Here is a 21,458-nt window from a genome sequence, read left to right on the forward strand (position 1 = left end):
AAATATAACCTCTTCTTGGTCATTTGTTTTCATATCAAGATATTGGTCTTTTGAATTCAAGAGCTCTCACTTAAGCAGTTGTAATCTGTCAACCCCAGTTGCAGTCTGCTGTCTTACATCAGTCATTTTGCTAGCACGGAAATTGTGACACTCTATACCTCGGGGGAGCACCCCGTAACCCCCATATTTCTCCTTTATATATAAATTGTGATACTACATATAAAGCATGCCATGTGAGATATCAGGGGAAAAGTTATGATCTGCTGAAAGCCATTGTTCTATCTAAATATGTACATCATTAGTGCATATGAAGTTATGAGATTGTGTTGTATGTTGTCACTAAAACATGCTGTAAATTGGGGAATCAGCAGCTCCCCAGAGACAACAGAAAGGAAAAGTAACCAATCCCCGGGCGGGTTTTGAACTACTATCAACAGCCATTGTCCAGCAAGGGAGCTACAATGCAATGACTCATTTGCATAAGGCCACACCAGGGCAATTGCTCAACCTTGCCTGGTGACTCAGCAATGACCCCAGACATGCCTGGACTTGAGTTCTCCAAGCACATGGACTAAGGTGTCAAACAGAACATAGTGGCCCCATGCTTCGTCTTTTCTCCTCCCCCGTACCTATGCTGCAACTAGCAACAAGGACACTGAGGAGACTGGCCCAGGTTTCCAGGGTGAAACCTGTGTACTATGAACTGCAATATCCAGTGGGGTGAGAAAAACTGCTTAATCTAGATGTTGCCCAGTCTAATAGGGTTGAGAGTTTAGACTGTGTGCTTATATTTTCTTTTCTTTTGGTAACTAACTCTGACTTTTTGCCTATCACTTATAATCTCTCTTTTGTAGTCAATAAACTTGTTTTACTGTTTATCTTTACCAGTAAGTATTTGGTAAATCTGCTCAGATTTACAAAGGCTAGTGTATATCAACTTTCCATCGATGAAGTGGTGAACCAATTAATAAACTTGTACGGCTCGTCTTGAGCCGTGCAAGACTATATATTCCTGAGGTACCAGGCTGGGAGCTGGGGGGATTTGGCTCGTGCCTTTCTCTGTTTAATTCATGAGAGGCTCTGGGAGCATTCATGCAATCTAGCTGGGTGTGGGGCTCCACATGCAGTTGTGCTGAGTGATGACAGCGCCTGGAGGGGTTTGCTGCTTGTCACTAGCAAGGCAGTGAGAGAGAGAGCCCAGGCTGGAGAATTAAAGGGGGCACAGCAGTCCCACAGTCCCAGGCTACACCCCAGGGGTCCCGTCACAGAAATTAATTCATGCCACAAGTTTAGCATCAGGCCTTCAAAAGGTCAGAATGCTGGGCTGGCAAAGAGCAGCTAAAGCCTTTGATAAAACAAACAAATGTCTCTGCAAATGAACAAGCATGGCAAGGTAAAGTTTCCCTTTAATAAAAGCCCGAGAGATTGGGATTACAAAACTTGAGCCCTCTCCCCTACATCCAGAGAAGCGGAAGATACCGCCTCCATAGCAATCCAAGCCCCTGCTGAACTGAGAAACAAGGGACTGGGAATTACAGAAGTTAGAGCCAGAAAGACCTGTTACACCAACTAGTCCACCACCCAGACAGTGCAGAATTGTTCCTTACAAGCAGATACAATCAAATTCAGGCACGCCAAAGGACACTCGAGAGCACTAACAACAAGCTAGTGGACCATCGAGGTCTCATCTACATCACAGAAAGGAACAATGTTGTAGCTGGGTCCCCTGCCTCAGCAATATCTAATCACGGTGGACCACCAGCCCTAGTGAGCACACTGCAAAGCTGCATCTCTTCCTACCTTGGATCTTTCACAGAGAAGCTCTCCAGTCCCAGCAATTCTCCCAGCTGATCCCCTCCACAATACACCATGTGCTGCTGCCGCTTATCATATAGCTGCCTCACCATTATATACTGTCCCAGGTAATGCATGACCTGTGGGTACGTAAGATAGTATTAGTTACATCTGCAGTTGAAAATTTTATTAAAGCTAATGTTAAAAAAAATTATATAATACATAGGTTGGGAAAACGGTGTCTGTACATCTGGGTATAGTATAAACCAGCAAGGTCTCACGGGCTTTGTGATCCATTTCCTTCTTCCACCTTACACTTCCTTTAGCTGACATGACAAGGTGCCAGTGAAAAACCACCTCCTTCTAGGACAGACGTCACCCTTCTACAGAGCCTTCCATCCATACATCTCAAGCATTGGGGATATTGACACTTCTACAAATGGGGAAACTGAGGCACAGAGAGGTGCTGTGACAATGTGACACTGACAGTGAATCAGTGGTAAAGCCAGGACTTGACTCCAGATTTCCCAAATCCCAGTAAACCTGTAGGCTACCCTTGTTCTCTATATCAGGGTGTACTTTGGTTATTATCTGAGCCAGATTCATGATCCAAGCAGGTTTTTTTTTTTTTAAAGTTTGGCATAGTCTCTTGGCAAGTTCTTCTGAGGAGAGGTCCCCCCCTTTTGAATGTTTCGAGAAATACAATCTACAAAATACAAGTAAAGATCACATTCTAGTCCCCATTTTCCCTCTGTGATGGGTTGGATCACAGAAACCCCCTTGGGAGCTGCCAACTGATGTGCCAAGACTACTTCTATTCCTGTTTTCCCTGTCAGCTCAGGACTCCAGCACCCTGTCTTGCTGAGCCAGACACTCCCGTCTGCTCCAACACAGACCCAGGGTCTGAATTACTTGCCCCAAAGCTGCAGGTTTACCTGAAAGCAGCTCACAGAAGTGTGCTTGTCTTTAGCACTCAGATGCCCAACTCCCAATGGGATCTAAACCCAAATGAATCCATTTTACCCTGTATAAAGCTTATGCAGAGTAAACTCATAAATTGTTCGCCCTCTATAACACTGATAGAGAGATATGCACAGTTGTTTGCTCCCCCAGGTATTAATACATACTCTGAGTTAATTAATAAGTAAAAAGTGATTTTATTAAATACAGAAAGTAGGATTTAAGTGGTTCCAAGTAGTAACAGACAGAACAAAGTAAGTCACCAAACAAAATAAAATAAAATGCGCAGATCTATGTCTAATCAAACACTGAATACAGATAAGATCCTCACCAGTTCCAGAATGCTCCCTTTTACAGGCTAATCTCCTTTTAGCCTGGGTCCAGCAATCACTCACACCCCTTTGTTCCAGTTTCTTCCAAGTATTCTGGGGGGTGGGGAGGCTCTCTCTTTAGCCAGCTGAAGACCAAATGGAGGGGTCTCCCACGGGTTTAAATAGACTTTCTCTTGTGGGTGGAGACCCCCCTCCTCACTCCTATGCAAAATCCAGCTCCAAGATGGAGTTCTGGAGTCACCTGGGCAAGTCACATGTCCATGCATGACTCTGTCTTTACAGGCAGAAGCCATTGTCCAAATACAATTTAGATGGGGCTACTATAAGGTGGGTGCATAACTGTCTGGATAACCATACTCAGAGAGTGGTTGTTAATGGTTCCCAATTCTGCTGGAAAGGAATAACGAGTGGGGTTCCGCAGGGGTCTGTTTTGGGACCGGCTCTGTTCAATATCTTCATTAACGACTTAGATATTGGCATAGAAAGTACGCTTATTAAGTTTGCAGATGATACCAAACTGGGAGGGATTGCTACTGCTTTGGAGGACAGGGTCATAATTCAAAATGATCTGGACAAATTGGAGAAATGGTCTGAGGTAAACAGGATGAAGTTTAACAAAGACAAATGCAAAGTGCTCCACTTAGGAAGGAAAAATCAGTTTCACACATACAGAATGAGAAGAGACTGTCTAGGAAGGAGTACAGCAGAAAGGGATCTAGGGGTTATAGTGGACCACAAGCTAAATATGAGTCAACAGTGTGATGCTGTTGCAAAAAAAGCAAACATGATTCTGGGATGCCTTAACAGGTGTGTTGTGAGCAAGACACGAGAAGTCATTCTTCCGCTCTACTCTGCGCTGGTTAGGCCTCAGCTGGAGTATTGTGTCCAGTTCTGGGCACTGCATTTCAAGAAAGATGTGGAGAAATTGGAAAGGGTCCAGAGAAGAGCAACAAGGATGATTAAAGGTCTTGAGAACATGACCTATGAAGGAAGGCTGAAAGAATTGGGTTTGTTTAGTCTGGAAAAGAGAAGACTGAGAAGGGACATGATAGCAGTTTTCAGATATCTAAAAGGGTGTCATAAGGAGGAGGGAGAAAACTTGTTCACCTTAGCCTCTAAGGATAGAACAGGAAGCAATGGGCTTAAACTGCAGCAAGGGAGGTTTAGGTTGGACATTAGGAAAAAGTTCCTGTCAGGGTGGTTAAACACTAGAATAAATTGCCTAGGGAGGTTGTGGAATCTCCATCTCTGGAGATATTTAAGAGTAGGTTAGATAAATGTCTATCAGGGATGGTCTAGACAGTATTTGGTCCTGCCATGAGGGCAGGGGACTGGACTCGATGACCTCTCGAGGTCGCTTCCAGTCCTAGAATCTATGAATCTATTGTCCATATGGTATCTTGTATGTCTCCAGGAAGACTTCTTATGTGGATTGGAGCATTGTTCCCCAAATGCTTCCTGCTCAGGTACTTAACCTTGCGAATTCCTTCCTAAAGAAGCTGACTAAATGCCTCACAAAGCTTACTTAGAAATCAAGCAAGTATACATAACTTTGAACACACAAATGGTGCCTGCATACAACTAGGATGAACATAACCAGTAGATCATAACCTTTACATAGATATGTTACATGGCATATGTCGCAAAACCCTATTCCAGTTATATCACACATACATTTATAAGCACCCCCCCATAAAGCCTTATGGGGTAAACTGTCACACCCTCTGCACCATCAAAATGTTTAGCGAGATGGTGCCAGAGTTTCCCAAAATAAGATGCTGTTTTTTGCATATATAAGAACCGATATTCCGGTAACTTCAAGTGCAGTTGATTTGGCTCTGGCATTTAATCAAAGCACTAGTTTCCATGTGATCCATCAAAAAAGGGAAGTGTAGTCTTGGCCAAATTACAAGAACTCCAACTTCAGTATTGAATTAAATGGAAAGATTTTACCCACTGACGCTCCTTCATTAATCCCAGCCACTTAAAATGTCAGCAAACAAACCAGAAACCTCTTTGCTGTCTCAGATTACAACAGAGAACAGGACAAGGTTGAAGTTATTTATAATCTATGCACAGGCTCCTTCTCAGCCAAATAGAACCCAGCTGGCTGGGTCAAAGGCTCGGCTGACATCCCACATAGTAACAACAGCTATTCAGAATGAAGATTGTTCTCTAGTGGCAATGCAGCAGACCCCTGCTACACAATTGGTACTTCTCTGTAACCACCAAAGTGTGTCTTCAACTGTCTTCTCTCTCGAAAGTGGGAGGGCAAGAAAATATGGTGACTCAACATGAAGGAAGGCCGAAGTTAAGTGGGAGGAGACCACTTGCTTGGCACAGGTACAGAGCAAAGATCATAGATGCAAGAGGCTTTGCATTAGAACCACACAGAAGTGCGGGGAGAAAATGATTCCTTTGCTATAGAAAATGTCCCTTGAGGACTACGGCCACAGAACTGGCTACAAAGAGGATATTTAGGTAAACTAGACACCTGATTAGAAGCAAAAGAGGGCTCACCTGAACAAAGATAAATGCAACCAAAGAAGTTGCTAACAGTACTTCTATTCACTCAAGAGGAATGACTATGGTCTACTGTAGCAGCCTGCATTTAAAATTAAACACCCCCGCCCCATTCAAAGCATTCAACTTGTTTTTGCAAAAAAATTTAGACTCTAAATATGTTGTTTAAATGCATAAGAGTTTAAAATAAGTCACACAGCGCTGCGGGAATATCTGACACATTCATAATGAAAAACCGCCACATTTAATTCTTTGCTGACAGGATACCCCTGTAAATCACAGACAGTGTCATTTTTTTAATCTTGTACACATTTTGCATTTTAATCTTAAATGAATTCACAGCGTGTCTTAGGTTTAGCTGACAAGACGTTTCAAAAGAAACTTAAGAGAAAATATCAACTGAAGTACAATTTAAGAACTTTCAAGCAATGAATGATAGTAAAACAATTGCAACGCGTTTCTGACGATCTCTCAAGAGTGCAGCTATCCATTACATCTCTCCTAAAGCTGTTTCTGGATTCTCAAGATATATATAATAATTTTCATTCATATTTTGCACTCTTATAGGGATTCCATCAGAGGATCTCAAAGCACTCTGACCCAGATCCACAAAGATATTAAGGCACCTAACTCCCATTGATTTCAATAGGACTTAGGATTCTAAATACCTTTGAGGATCTGAGCCATTATGCTCAAAAAAGTCTTCATATCCCCATGTATATAGCAGCCCTATTTTACAGATAGAGGCACTAAGGCACAGGAGTTCAAGGACCCAATTCTGCACCCACTGATTTCCAGGCCCTATGGTCCCAATCCTGCAAGATGATTTACCTGAACGGGTCCCAGTGGAGCCCCACTGACTTCAGTGAGGCTACACTCCCACCAATCAGCTTGCAGGAACGAGGACTCAGTGAGGAGATCCTGACCACTACACAAATCTGTGGCAGAACTACTAAGAAAACCCAGCTCTCCCAATTCCTAATCCAGTGCATTTTAGTAATTCATAATAAAATAATTTTCCATTTTCAAGGTCCTGGATGTAAAATTCACAAGGTGGCACATTAATCGTTCGTTAACTGACCATTATTACAGCTACTTTCTTGGTTTAACCATCAAAGTAGAGTCCTGGGCTCACCTCTTTCAATGTGAAGGTTTCACCTTGTGCACCTGCTGCTTGCAGAATCTTCAGGAGTGGCAGTTTCGGTTGTACCTAAAATGCAGAATACATAGTTTTGAATTGGCTACATAACGTGGTGAACTACTGAGAAGAACTGTGTCCATGGGCATCAATTATGTAACTAATAAATGCTGGGGGCACACCTCATGGCAAGACTGTCATACAATCATTATAGCAAGTCCAGACAAATGGTTCTACAGTGAGTTGTTGGCCAAGGGGGACATCACTAGTCTTTGAGGTACCCTCCCAAGGGCTCATTCATGTTCTTCTAGAGTTAATGACCTGCATCTGAGGTATGCTTGAAGAGAAGACAATCCTGTCTGGGGCAATGAGCTTCGTGCAGATGGACCCTTGTGTCTGTTCAGAGCCCTGCTGAAATAAATATGGGCCTACCCAAGCAGAGCTTATTGCAGGATCAGGATCTGTAACGGTATGCTTCACTAGTCAGAATTAAAAGTCAGTCAATGCAACTTCTCTACCATATTGATCCTAATACAAGATGAGCGCAGCCAGAAAAGTAGGAGGCCCAATCAGGCAGACCTTAGTCATCTGCACTGTGCTATTAACTTGCATGGGATTGGTCATGTGAGCGAGGACTGGAGAATTAGTCCCTAGGTGAGGGGAATCCTAGAGGCTGACTAGCTAGACATGTGAGGGATAATGCAATGGCGACACCATTAACTTCAATTAGACCAGGTTTAAATCTGGCTCACTGGATGGGAAGAATAGAATAGGTCCCTTCTGCACAGCCCATAGGTGATGTTTGGCTATTAAAAACTTGTGAATAGAGACAAAAAATTACAAGAAAAGGGTGCAGCGTATAAAAGTTTATTTTAAGTAGCATTAAAGGACTGATCCTGCACTCTCCGTGGACCCCAAACTTCCACCCAATCTCTCACCAGAGTTATGAATTTTGTATTAATAGGTCGGGTAGTGGGGCTCCCTTGTTGTGGGCACACACTCACACAAGTGTGAACATGAAGCAACTTCATGGTAGTTTTCCTTTGGTTACTTCCACACTACACACCTGAGCAAATCTCAATAGCAGATGAGACAGCTAAAGTTGTAGTATGAATGTTACAAAAAAAAGCAGTGGCAAGTTTTAAATAGTTATCAGTCCCCAACTGCCCTACTCGAGTCCATCCACATACATCCTGAAAGAGTAACATCCTAGGGAGATATGCCACGGCATAAACCAGTATCGTTCTCCACAAAACCGTCAAGGTGCCCCAACCTGATTGCTCAAATTAGTAGCTGAATGTTATGGTGTTTTATAAATACAACCAATATTGCTACATTAAACCTTTCTCCCATTCGCCTCTTGCATCCTTCAGTACTTAATACCAGCAGGCCAGAGGGGATGGATTTAAAATGTGGCGTGTTTTGGGAGGGTTATATGCAAAAGCAGTGGCATTTTTCTGAACATACATTGATTAACTTTAGGACCAAATCCTGATGTTGGATAAACACTACATATTGCTGCATCTCAAAAGAAAAAGTCATGTGTGTGTTCGGGGAGACAGTGGCGACGTATTTGCACTCAGAACCTGGCCCTCAGCATGTAAACTGCAGCTTTCACAATTTTTGCTCTGTCAGAGCTTTCTCCCTGTCCCCTTCTCATTTCAGCGTTAACAAAACCCAATTAGGGCTATAATAACGCTACATCAACTACGAGTGAAGTCTTTTAGAAGACTGTGGCCAATTTCACCTGTCACTTCTGAAATGGCTTCATAAGGCTGGAAAAACAAAAGTTCTGAAAACCAGTGGCAGGGAACAGCTCTTTCTAGCTTGGCCTAATTATTTCTGCTCAAATAAATCAGCTGGAAGCAACGATTCTGTCAGACTAATGTTATTTTTGAAAGAAAACAGGATTTATTGATTAAGAGAATCAATGATCCAGTCCAGTCCTTTCATTAGGCTAGTGGCATCTTGAAGTAGTGGGGTAGGTATGAGCTCTCATTGCACACACATGCTCTATTCCACATGGGTAAGAGATCATACACTGGTTAGAATACAAGCAGCAAGATGTGGTGGGAAGGGTTTTTGTACACAATACTCTATTGTTCTCCAAATACTTATCAAAGGCTTGTTCTATTGAAACACGCCTCTGAACCTCTTTCCTGCTGTAAATGGCCCATTATATCTTTTCTCCAGCAAAGGTGGGCTCAGCTGTGTCTAGCTAGCTCAGTGGTTTGAGCATTGGCCTGCTAAACCCAGGGTTGGGAGTTCAATCCTTGAGGGGGCCATTTAGGGAACTGGGGTAAAAATCTGTCTGGGGATTGGTCCTGCTTTGAGCAGGGGGTTGGATTAGATGAGCTCCTGAGGTCCCTCCAATCCTGATATTCTATGATCTCTCCCTATATAAATGCACTTGCAAAAAGCCCTCACTTCCTGAAAGGAGGGGGAGGAGGGCAACTCAGAATTCCCAAGCCCACTACACCCTAGCCTCAAGGTAGAGTTGGAATCACCAAGCTCCTGCCTGAGGAGTTTTGTTACTATTTGTCACCAACTAATTGGTCAAGAACTCAGCTGCCAGACAATACTCAGGCAGGAATTCATCCCACTCTTTTCAAATTCTAAGAATGCGTTTATCTTCGCCTTAAACTACTCTGAGCTATCTACTCCCACATCATTATCACTGCTAGATTCATTCTTAAAAAAAACCTTCCACCTTTTAAGATCAAATCAAACAGAGCAAGGAATGTCCAAACTCATGTCACAATTCTTTTCAACACCAGCCATTTTGTTAGGACATAACGAATTTAGCTCAATGAAAGTAAAAGCTTGTGCCAGTACTAATACAATGTTCTTATGAGCGCAATTAATGCAAGTACAAGACAGTTTTACTTCTCCAAGCTAAGGACCACTGTCGTTGATTTTTCTTCATTTTAAATAACTACCTCCTCACCCTCCCTTTTCTGTGTTTAAAAAAAATTGCCTAAATTAATTTGAATATTTAAAATAGCACTTTAGCTACCACAATGAAGCCAAATTGGAGACGACAATGTTAGTTCATTCCATATTCCCCAAGATAATGGGTGTAAGCAGCCAATATTTCTGTACTAACATCAAAGTCTGCTTATTTATTTATAAATTTTCAGTAGAATGCACTGAATAAAGAAGCATGTTAATCAATTCTGCATGGGACTCAGATGGATTTTATAAATTAAGTATATAGGGGAGTTTGAGCCCCTTCAGAGGCTAATTTACACTCCCCGCCCCCAGCCAGACACATGCTCTTACCAATGAAACCGTCTTCAAAGATACAGCCCCATTCTTGTCTTGGAGAACCCACTCATCGGAGTTTGTAGACTGCATTTTTCTAGCCATAGCTCACACTGCAGATTTTTCTCTTTGACTGGCAGCCAACATGTTGACGCAGTGCCAGTTTTCCAGATTCCCACACTCTACGCTAAAGAATTGCCACGCTGGCTTTGGATAGCTTTCCTAAAGCAGTCAGGCTATGACATATTGGCACTCATTCCACCAATCCCCTGGGAATAGATTGGTATGGGAAACAGCACGTGTTCAGTGTTCAAGGTAGCTCCAAGAGAGAGAGATGTTATTGGCTTTATAAACTAGGTCACACAGATGAGTGTCTTTTCATATTCTGAGGAACTGCATAATTTAACAGTTCCATGTAGTCCAGAGTTTTTTAAAAAGGAACTCTGTGTGGTCCCATGTAAGGCTATCTCTACACTACCACTTATGTCAGCAAAATTTATGTCACTCAGGGGTATGAATAGCCCACTCCCCTGAGCAACGTAAATTATAAGAACATAAGAACGGCCCTACTGGGTCAGACCAAAGGTCCATCTAGCCCAGTATCCGGTCTTCCGACAGTGGCCAGTGCTAGGTGCCCCAGAGGGAATGAACAGAACAGGGAATCATCAAGTGATCCATCCCCTGTCGCCCATTCCCAGCTTCTGGCAAACAGAGGCTAGGGACATTATGCTGGCATAAACGCTAGTGCACACAGTGCTATGTCAGCAGGAGAGCTTCTCCTGCCGACATGGCTACTGCCACTCGTTGAGGGTGGATTAATTATGTTGCTGGAAGAGCTCTCTCCCGTGGACATTGAGCGGCCACACAAGAGATCTTATAGCAGCGTAGCTGCATCGGTACAGTTGTGCCGCTGTAAGCTTGCTAATGTAGGCATAGCCTAAATAAGGTATGAAGCCTGGAAATACACACATTATGCACTGTCCTGTGTGGCCAGTTTAACCCACCTCACTTTTTTCTCCACTATTTTAAATGTCAGTCCAATATTACCTATCTATCATCCATACCAGTGGCACTGGTAGTTAATGTTCACAAACCACTCACTTGATGGAGGACTATTCATTCCACCCTGTACAAAAGGCCACGTGCCATGAAGTCAAAGCTGCTCTAGGAGGGCTTCACTGGCCTTATTTTTAATAAGGAGAGAGGAAAGCCAAGAGAGTGTGTGTCTGGGGGGGTAGAGTGGGAAGGGGAGATTACCTGGTTAGCTTGTCCAAGTGCGATTCTGCAGGCATTCTCCGATGCTGGATACTGTTCAGAGGTCGAAGATGTCATTTTGGCAGTGAAGTAGCTGTCTACAGCATAAACTGAAACAACAACAAGGTTTTGTTTAGTAGCAAGTCAGAACCAGCAGGTCCTGAGTTTAACCACTTCCGTTTCTTAGAAGCTTTAGGAAATCAATCTTCCATGCACGTACATCCTAAAATCTAAAATTACTGTATCAGCCCATGCAATTGTTTTATAGTTTGCCAATAACCTGAGCAATCCAAAACCAATTCTCTCCTAGGTAAGTTAAACCTAGCTGCTCAGCTACCTGGTCAGGAAGCCTTGTAAGAGCAGCTGGGGCAGAAATCCTTCAGCACCCAAGAAGCATGTCTTCAATTTGCTTTTATGAAATTTACAATTTCTGTTCACTAACCATCTCAGGCTGATTTGCACTGGTGACACTCCCACCCACCTCCACCCACTTTCACTATGCTCTAGAAAAATCTTGCTCACTGGGAGATGAATACTAGGATAAAGTATTCCCACGCTCATCTGCAAATCCCAGACAGTTCTTTCTGTTGTGACCTGCCTGTTCAAAGACACAAAGTCTTCTGTGACATGTTGAGGCAAGTTCTTAATGAGTCAGAGTGGACAGTAACAGCTAAGTCACAGTTTTACCCCACTGGAAAGCCTTACAGACAATAGCAGCTTCATGAGTCAGCAAGGGGAGGTACAGTGGGTGGAAGAACTAAATGCTAGTGATTAAACTCCCACCCTTCAAATTGATGGGATCAACATAACAAAGAGCCCCAAATATAATTGGAGCCCTCATCCCCTTCACACCAAAGGACACACAAGGTTCTAAACAAATTCTATATGCAGATGCTAAAGCAACCTGGGATGGGAAGAGTTTGACCAAAGCAACAGTTCCCTTTTTGGTGCCTTCAGACATGTATGGTGCTATGAAGTTAGACTCTAACAGCCCATCTGTTTAGTCATAGTTAGGATTATTAGCCTTTACACAAGGAGACACAAGCAAGGAGCAATTGTCCAAGGTCACTGACACAGCTGGTCTCCTGAGTCTCAGTCCATACTCAACGCTTCTCCCGCTGACACAGCTTATGCTGCTTGCAGAGGTGGGTTTTTTACGTCAACGGGCATAGAGCATCTTCACAAGACTGCACATATAGACACGGCCTAACTCTGCAGTGGAGACACATAACTTTTTGGCATAGACCAGGCCAAAGGGTAACTTGACCCAACTCAAAAATCCACAACCCTGAGCAAGTGTATTTAAGCTGACCTAAACCCTGATGTAGACAATGTGAGGTCACTGAAAGAAGGAGGGTCGCAGTGCTTAAGTGTTTATATCTAGCTTCTGAGTACCATGGCTGAAAGGCATCTATCTGCAAGTCCAAATACGACTAAACTCTCAAAATTTAATGGCTTGCCATCTCATAGCTCAGTGGTTTGAGCATTGGCCTCCTAAACCCAGGGTTGTGAGTTCAATCCTTGAGGGGGCCATTTAGGGATCTGGGGCAAAAATCTGTCTGGGGATTATTGGTCCTGCAGGGGGCTGGACTAGATGACCTCCTGAGGTCCCTTCCAACTCTGATATTCTATGATTCATAATAATTTTGATGAATACGACTCAGGAACACCATTTAAAAACTGTGCAGTCCACAAAACCAAACAGTTGTCACTCCATCCTACCAACATAATAGATAGTGCCCTGCAGCAGACCATTTTTGCGGATCACGGATGGATGCGGATTCAAATTTTATATCTAAAGCCCTGCAATTCTGCAGATATCAGGGGATCATTTTTGCAAATTGAGGATCAGATGCGGATACAAAGTAGGGCTCTAATAATAGATTTTAGTAGTGCAGATGGGACTCTTGCTGCAAGGTACTATTACAAACTAACAACCCTGCTTTAGCTGCTCTGGTACACACATCTCTGTGAGATGACTGCAGAAAATGGTACCAGGTTACAGGCATTTGGAGGGGAGAGGGTAAGCTTTTCTATTCTACCCAGCCTCAATGTATCCTCAAGGGCTTCAAGTGATACAGCACTGATATAAAGTTATGCAACAATATAAAGTGATCTTTCATTTTGTATAACCTATGTGACTTTAAATTAGTTAATTTTTGCTGTCCTACTCTCATAGAGTTGCGTGCTTTTTATTCTTTGCTTTGACAAAGATTTATGATATTCCTTCAGGAACCGTGAAAAGACAGGTTTTATTGCACAAGAGTTTTGTAATATATTACCTACCGTAACACAGGCAGTGACGCTGCATTTAAGACTTATTTGATTTAATTTTTTTTAAAGTACTGTAAGGTAAATTCAGATCTGCCATTAAAAAAAAAATACTTTAAGGGGTCAGGCTTTGTTTGCAGAAGTCTTTTTTAAAGTCATGATATATCTGCCACACAGTAGGAATTTTGAGTTTATCAAGACACGTGAAGGACTGCCAATAAAAAACAAACAAAGCTAATCTGAGATAGATAACAATTAATAATTAAAACAACGAGGAGTCCGGTGGCACTTTAAAGACTAACAGATTTATTTGGGCATAAATAAATCTGTTAGTCTTTAAGGTGCCACCGGACTCCTTGTCGTTTTTGTGGATATAGACTAACACGGCTACGCCTCTGATAATTAATAATTAAGATATGCAAAAAATGATGCAACGTTCTTTTATTGCAAAACCGTTTTTTGGGGGGGAGGAAGAGGGAAATCTAGATTTATTTTCAAGTTGATTATTCAAAAAAATATAAATAAATAAAACCAAAACCCTGAAGCACTGGCAAATGGCTCTGCAAATCTTCCTAAATCAACCACCAACGACACAGTATTTGTCACCAATGATACATCTAAAAACCTACTGTAGACAAACATGTTTGCAGTAATCCTATCCTAATGGGCTTTTTTTCCCTTTGAAAGGGCAGGGCTGTGAGTGATTACTTTCTATAAGTCCTTTGAGTCTCTACACTACTTGATGAACAACAGAAATCCTAGTAAACTGATTTGGATTCAGACAATCAAAGGGAAAAAAAATACATGGTACCATAATCTTTGATTGTATAACCCAGCCACCACTTTATTCTGGTAACACCTCCTTCTACAAGACAAGCAGGGACCTGTAGGAACTTAATTTATGCAAGTAGTATCAGCAAAGAGCTGCTTTTTTCCTCTGTCCTAAATCAAAGGCTTCTATATGCTGAAGAAATTGATCATATTTATTACTGTAGCTTAATAGGAATTGGTGATGAGTTTCTCATCTAGGTTTTATTTTTGCTTGTCCCTATCGTCCCTAGAACACCCTGATTAACAAACAATCTGTAAAATAACCGTTGACACCCAACTTCATATATACAAAGTACATATATAGGAAGTCAGTGGAATTTTTGCATAGGCAAGGGGGTCACTCGCAGGAAGTAGTTGCAAGATCATGGTTTTGAAGTTATTATTTGTATTTATAGTAGCTTCTAAAAGCCCCAACTGAGATCAGAACCCCATTGTGCCAGGTGCTGTACAGACAAAAAAAAAAAAACAGACAGTCCCTGCTCTGAATTATTTTCAGTCTAAATAGACAAAGAGACAAGGTTGGGAGGAAAGAGACACAGAGGAGAAGTGACTTGCCCACTGTCAGCATACGGCAGGTAAGTGGCCAAGCTGGGAGTAGAACCCAGGTGTCCTGACTCCCTACTCAGTGCCCTGTTCACTAGACAGTATTTCTCAACAACCGGTCTGTGGACCAACGCCAGCCCCTGAGATCTCCTGGACACGGTTCAGGAAGGCAGCAAGCCAGTCCCTGGTATCAAAAAGTTGAGAAACACTGCACTAGACCACATAACTGCCATACTTGCAACAACAGTAGATAGTTTCCCCACACACACTCATCTAAGTGAAGAGTGATTTTTTAAATTGATGTTGACCCACTGACTTGACTTGACAGAGGTCACATAGCTAGTCAGTGGCAGAGCAAGGAGGAACAGACTAGTGGTCTCTCTGACTTACAGTCCTGTGCTTTAAACACTACATCATGCAGCCTCTATTTTTGGGGATGGAAAACAAGACATGCTAAGATTATCCCCATTTCTTTCACTTTTACAAGTCACGTTTTAGCTGAGGGTTTTTGCAGCTACAAAATAGAGGTGGTTTTCTATGGCTGGCATTAACATTTCTATTTGCTCTGGGGTTATTTTTCTAGTATCTTTCAAAAGATGCTCAAAGGAACATGTCCCCAAAATCACTTCTTCCTTGCCCTATGGCTCTTAAATAATAGCAAAAGGAGAGAAATTGTGTCCATAATGGTATAACTCTAACACATTTGGATATCAGTTTTGTATAGTATCTCTTTTACAAAATGTTTCAATCATCACTGAGATTTCCAAACAGAAATTTAAAATAAGGAGTAGAAAATCTAGATTTTAAAAATAGATCCTTCCTTTACCAGGTGTGCATATTAAAGTGATTACGTGTCACATATCTTATCAGTTATAGCTTTGTAACTGATGTAACCAATGCTGTGCCAGATGCATTCTACTAGTCATTTAATAGACATGTGGTTCTCAGCCTCAGTTCCTTTTTCAATATGTCCCAGCAGCAGTGACACAGTAAAGGGAATCCCCTTATACTGAAGTCATGTCTTCCACAGGAGAACTTGACTGTAAGCAGGTACAGGCGTATTAGAACAGAAGTTTACATACTACAATACACTGAAGCAAATAGGTACCTTTGTTCCACTTCTAGAACAGTGTTTTAATACCAGCTTTCACTATGACCAGGCTCTGCTGTATATCTGTCTGCCAGTCTAACTCCACATACACACACTTCCAAAATATGCTCACTCACGCTGTCTAGACCAACATTTTTTGCTAAGAATTCCCCCAGTTCAACTTCCACCCATGCAGCTTCAGCGGTGGCAGCTCTATTGCAGGACAGTCACTGTCTAACCCTGCTCCAACCAGGTCTAGACTAGAGAGGCTAAAATGCCAGCGGAACCATTTCTGCATTAGCATTTCTACAACTGCTACCCCCAGGGGGCAGTTTAAATGCTTATTTATACACAAGTGAACTTGACTCACTATAGGCAGCATATTAGAGACACAAGGTGGGTATCAGGGACCAAAGGTCTTAAATCCTAATCCACAGGCTTCTCAAGAGATAAATGGTCCTGACCTGCCACCCAGTGTCCTTGGGGCTGCACAGCCAGTAATACAACAGTGGAACACTAATGAATGCTAGCTAGCACAAACAAAATTAGCCTAAAATCTACACAATATAGTAACAACACTCCACTCTTACAGATACAAAAAGGACCTCAACTCTGTCTAGATCTCACCCTCATTTAACATCACACTCCCTACTTCCCTCACCTATCTGCCTCCACCCCCTTTCCGAAAAAGATCTGGACTTCACATTTTTCTTCCGTTAAATTCAATCGGATGTATTTAGAAGCTGCTTCATCAACCCAAGTCACAATTAGCCAGACATTTGCAATACAGCTCATTTCAATGTAGCTTTTAAATAAGCCAGCTGAACATAACATCTTTTCAAAAACTCGGCACCAAGTTGGCAGTAACTGTTTCTGTTGATCATTTTGGAAGATATAGACAAAACTCCAGGAAGCAAAAAAGCACACTTTAAAAACAGACACACACACTTTATAACAAGACAGTTACGAAACGGCATGCTTTTCAGTCCCTCTTTTTTTAAATCCTTACTAATCCTTTCCTAAAATGCTTCCTTGTTTTTAAGTTGCACTTAGCAGAATGGCTAGTTCCTAAACTACAGATGGGCTTTTGCCAGCATTCATTTCTGGGCAGGCGTGCCAGCATCCAACGTCAAAATTACGGCGCATCCGATGACGTACAGATCTGCGCGCGCCCCCGCCTTAATTTTCCCTCCTAATCAGGCAGTAACATGCTCCTATCAGCAGTTCCTCCAAAGGCTGTCAAAGGTACCAAGTCATGCTTTAGGTAGCTGTTAGACATGTGACAGTTTAAAGGAAAAAAAGGGGGAAAAAACAGAAAACAGTAAACACAGAAACACTTGCCAAGTGCTCCTTTTATTGATGGACCAGGTATAGCAAACATCATCTAACAGCAAACCATACATCGTCAGACAACTGTCAGCACTCCCTAAAACTGATCACTGAAAAATGAAACTAACCATATAAGTATTAAAATGTTCAGAAACACACATTAATTTCTGAATGGCACAACTGCATCTGTCCTTGCCAGGGCTCTATTTTTACAAAGTCGCACTGAGTTTATCATCACTGCAAAACAAACGTCAAACAGCAGCACGGTGCCATCCACAGCTGTCTAACGCAAGACCACAGCAGCCCAAACGTGAATGTGCTCACTATCGGAACAAGGATGATTCCAGCCAGAAGGGAGATTTTCTTTTACATTAATGGGTGTAGACACACACCTCAACACACCCACCCACACACAATGTTGAGCAGAAATACATCAAAGCGAAAGCCCACAACTTAAACTTTGAAATAGCAACAGCAGCTGTGCGAGGCTCGGGTCCCGCCAGTGCCCTCTGCGAGGTGTCTCGACAGCCAGACAGGTAATCCAGCCGCTACACCGCCTCCCACTCCCCTGGCCTTGCCACGACCTGCATCCCCTGCATGCACCTATCCCCCCAGCAGGGCCTGTCCCCCAGGCGGATATCCCCCCTCTCCCCACTGCCTGCTGCCCCCTGCCCTGCTGCCTCCACATCCCCCACCCCGCTGCTGCCCTTATGCCATGACCCCTGCTGCCCCCCCGCCCCAGGCTATGCCCTCTGACACCCAAGCCAGCAGGCTGGGAGCAGGAGCCAGGCCTCAGGGCCTCCCCGCCCCTCCAGGCAGGTCCCCGGGCTCACCCTAGCGCTGCTCCATGGGCCCCAGCTCGCCCTTCGGCCTGAGGGGGCCCTAGGCCCCCAGTTGGCTCCTCTCCTCCATCTTAGTGGGGGGCCAGGCCTCCACTTCCCCTCCCAGCCAACATGGCGGCGCGGCCACTTCCGCAGGGACTGCGTGGGGAGAGTCCTGCTGGATGGACTGCGACCATAGAGAACACCGGAAGCCACGCCTAGAAAGGAGGCGTCGGGGAAGCTCGGCCAGCGAGGCGCTTACCATAGAGATGCAAAGGGAAGAGCGGGAGTGTCCCAGCGCCGCCCCGCTGCTGGAGGACCGTGAGGGGGCAAGGGCACTGGGGCAGAGACCGAACTGGAGGAAGGGAAGTTACAACCAAAACTGGGCCCAACGTAAGCAGTGAACCCGGCCCTGCAGTATGTGCAGATATCTGTGTCCTCACAGTCACTGTGCAATGCAATGCACCATCAGTGTGCGCAGAGAGCAGTGCTCACCACAGCCACTGTGCAATGCAATGCACCCCAGCGTGTGCAGGGATCTCTGCCCCCCACAGTCACTGTGCAATGCACCCCAGCGTGTGCAGGGATCTGTGCCCCCCCCCCCCCCGCCACTGGGCAATGCAATGCAATGCACCGCAGTGTGTGCAGAGATCTGTGTCCCCCACAGTCACTGTGCAATGCAATGCACCCTCAGCGTGTGCAGGGATCTGTGCCCCCCCCCCCCGGCCACTGTCCAATGCAATGCACCCCAGCGTGTGCAGGGATCTGTGCCCCCTACAATCACCCCATGCAAAGTAATGCCCCCAAATGTGCCACCACCCTCTGTGGACACCAAGCTTGTTCTCTCTGCACAAAACCCTCGCCTTAAAATCTGTTACGAATATGACAAATCTTTCCTGACCATGCACTTGGCATACAGAGATCACTATATGCTACCAGTCAACATGCAGCCAGCTCACGAGCAAAGGGGCTCCGGGCTCTAGAGGGTTGCAAAGACATTTTCTTTGATGCAGTGAGGACCCTCCTGGTCCTGGAACAGGGCTCGGCTTCCCGCACAAGCTTGGTTAGGGGGAGTTCTGCCCCTCATCCCCTGCACAGTTGATGCTCAACCCCCGTTCTCGTAGCGCAGCTCTCCCTCGCTTTGCATAATGCATGACCAGTCACTACCAGTGGCTACTTTGCTGCTCAGCCCCGCCTCCAGCTTAGCTCTTTTACCTCTTCCAGTGGCTCACTTCACTAAGGAGCCCGGATAGCTCAGTCGGCAGAGCATCAGACTTTTAATCTGAGGGTCCAGGGTTCAAGTCCCTGTTCGGGCGAATCCTGCGTTTTTGGTTTTTTTTTTTTAATCCCCTTTCGTTTATTTTTCAGTCTCTTTTTTCCTCTCTGCCTTCGCCTGTGTTGTTTCTCCTGCAACAGCCGCTGCAAAGCCCACGACCCTGTTAGACTCCCACTTTGGCCGACGCTCTCCGCACTGGGGTCGCCGGGCTCGTGCACGGATTTGACATAGGTGCCTGCTCTTTAAAAAGACATCGGGCTTTTAAAACCGTTGGGTTTCTAGTTTGTAACGCTGCTTCCACTGTATTGAACGGCCCCGTGATGCAAAAGCTTCTGCGCCCGAACAGGGACTTGAACCCTGGACCCTCAGATTAAAAGTCTGATGCTCTACCGACTGAGCTATCCGGGCGCTCTTGAGAGAAAGACTTTTCCTGCACTATACATGGTGCTTTGCAAACACTGCTCTGGCTTTCTAGTTCTGACTTGCACCAGCCCTTCCAGGCATTCCACCCTGTCTGGAACTGATGGCATGATGGGGATCTAAATTTGCACCGTGCTGGGACTATGAAAATTAATTAATATTATTATGGCAATTCTAGCCTCTTCTGCATTTTCATGCACATTGAAAATAAGTGGGACTAGGCACATAGGAATTACCATCTCAGTTCAGGGGCTGTCTAGCTCAGTTTTCCATCTTCAACAGTGGCCAGCACCAACTGACCCTAGAAGAAGGGGTAAGAAACCTTGCAGTGGCAGATGTAGGATAATCCCAGGGAAAGATCTCCCTAATCCTTTATGAAGATCAGTTTAAACCCTGAAACGTGAGGTTTTTAATCTCTATCAGAAGTCTTTGTCTGCTTTAACTTTTATAGCCAGCCATTCTTGTCATCTGTATAACCTGTCCCCTTTTGTTAATTTCCTGATGCACTGCTCCCCACCCACCCCAGTCCTTGGTGCCTGACCCTGGGAGCCTTGGGGATGAGAAGTGCTATATAATTGTAAGGCATCAATATACCGCTGATGATGATACATATCTTTGTAACAAAGCCTTGCAAATTGCTCTTATAGCCCCTGGCCCTCTAAAATCTTCCCATGTTTAAAACAATGAAAATATAACATGTAGGGATTTCCATCTTCAGTGCGCTGAAGAGATGCTGATGAATCCTTTGACTCACAACATTTAAGTCACATCTTTACATACGAATAAATCAATATTGAACAATGGTGAATAATATTTTTAAACTAGGCACAGCACAAGCACAACATGGGAAGAGGCAAGCCAAGTTTCCTCTAGCTTTACCCCAGACTGGGAGAGGTTCCCTGGGATGAAATGGGAGGTCTGCCTCCTAATCCAGCAAGAGGTTCTATTTAAGAAGAAGGGATGGGGCCTAGCAGCTAAGCAAGGGGAGTTTATTTTTCATGTGATTAAATCATGAAGCATCAGTAAATGCAGGGAGAGCTGGCCAGTTTGAATGCCATTGGGTTTGGAGCGTCTCAGATTAGGAGACAGGGCTATTATGAGGTGCCTTTGCCTGTAATCCAATCAAGTGAGTCATGGACATTTAGTATCATAGGGGTTATACTGATTGTGACGGGTTGGATCACAGAAACCCCCTTGGGAGCTGCCAACTGATGTGCCAAGACTACCCCTATTCCTGTTTTCCCTGCCAGCTCAGGACTCCAGTACCCTGTCTTGCTGAGCCAGACACTCCCGTCTGCTCCAACAAAGACCCAGGGTCTGAATTACTTGCCCCAAAGCTGCAGGTTTACCTGAAAACAGCTCACAGAAGTGTGCTTGTCTTTAGCACTCAGATGCCCAACTCCCAATGGGGTCAAAACCCAAATAAATCCATTTTACCCTCTATAAAGCTTATGCATCTTGTATGTCTCCAGGAAGACTTCTTATGTGGATTGGAGCATTCCAAGATGCATTGTTCCCCAAGTGCTTCCTGATCAGGTACTTAACCTTGCGAATTCCTTCCTAAAGAAGCTGACCAAATGCCTCACAAAGCTTACTTAGAAACCAAGCAAGT

General features: G+C 44.1%; 1 protein-coding gene and 2 non-coding genes across 5 annotated transcripts in view; 1 reads left to right on the plus strand and 2 right to left on the minus strand.

The window, feature by feature from the left end:
- The window catches only part of LOC113404954 (protein Mdm4-like), a 28,941-nt gene extending 10,643 nt beyond the window's left edge, over window positions 1–18,298 (minus strand). For all 3 annotated transcript variants that reach the window (XM_026655176.2, XM_026655175.2, XM_026655177.1), the window contains exons 1-4: window positions 18,163–18,298; window positions 11,269–11,375; window positions 6,745–6,819; window positions 1,801–1,934 (exon numbers count right to left, since the gene is read on the minus strand). In XM_026655176.2, the coding sequence (XP_026510961.1) occupies window positions 1,801–1,934; window positions 6,745–6,819; window positions 11,269–11,343 (284 nt within the window). In that variant the 5' untranslated portion in view covers window positions 11,344–11,375; window positions 18,163–18,298. The remainder of the gene's footprint in view (window positions 1–1,800; window positions 1,935–6,744; window positions 6,820–11,268; window positions 11,376–18,162) is intronic.
- Window positions 18,299–19,393: 1,095 nt separating this feature from the next.
- On the plus strand, window positions 19,394–19,466 carry TRNAK-UUU. The gene has a single exon. It is a non-coding gene; the product is annotated as a tRNA-Lys (tRNA).
- A 295-nt stretch (window positions 19,467–19,761) lies between these two features.
- TRNAK-UUU lies at window positions 19,762–19,834 on the minus strand. The gene has a single exon. It is a non-coding gene; the product is annotated as a tRNA-Lys (tRNA).
- Between the last annotated feature and the right edge of the window lie 1,624 nt (window positions 19,835–21,458).

Source organism: Terrapene carolina, unplaced genomic scaffold (genome assembly GCF_002925995.2).
Source record: "Terrapene carolina triunguis isolate 2854851 unplaced genomic scaffold, T_m_triunguis-2.0 Scaffold198, whole genome shotgun sequence".
NCBI classification, from domain to species: domain Eukaryota; kingdom Metazoa; phylum Chordata; order Testudines; family Emydidae; genus Terrapene; species Terrapene triunguis.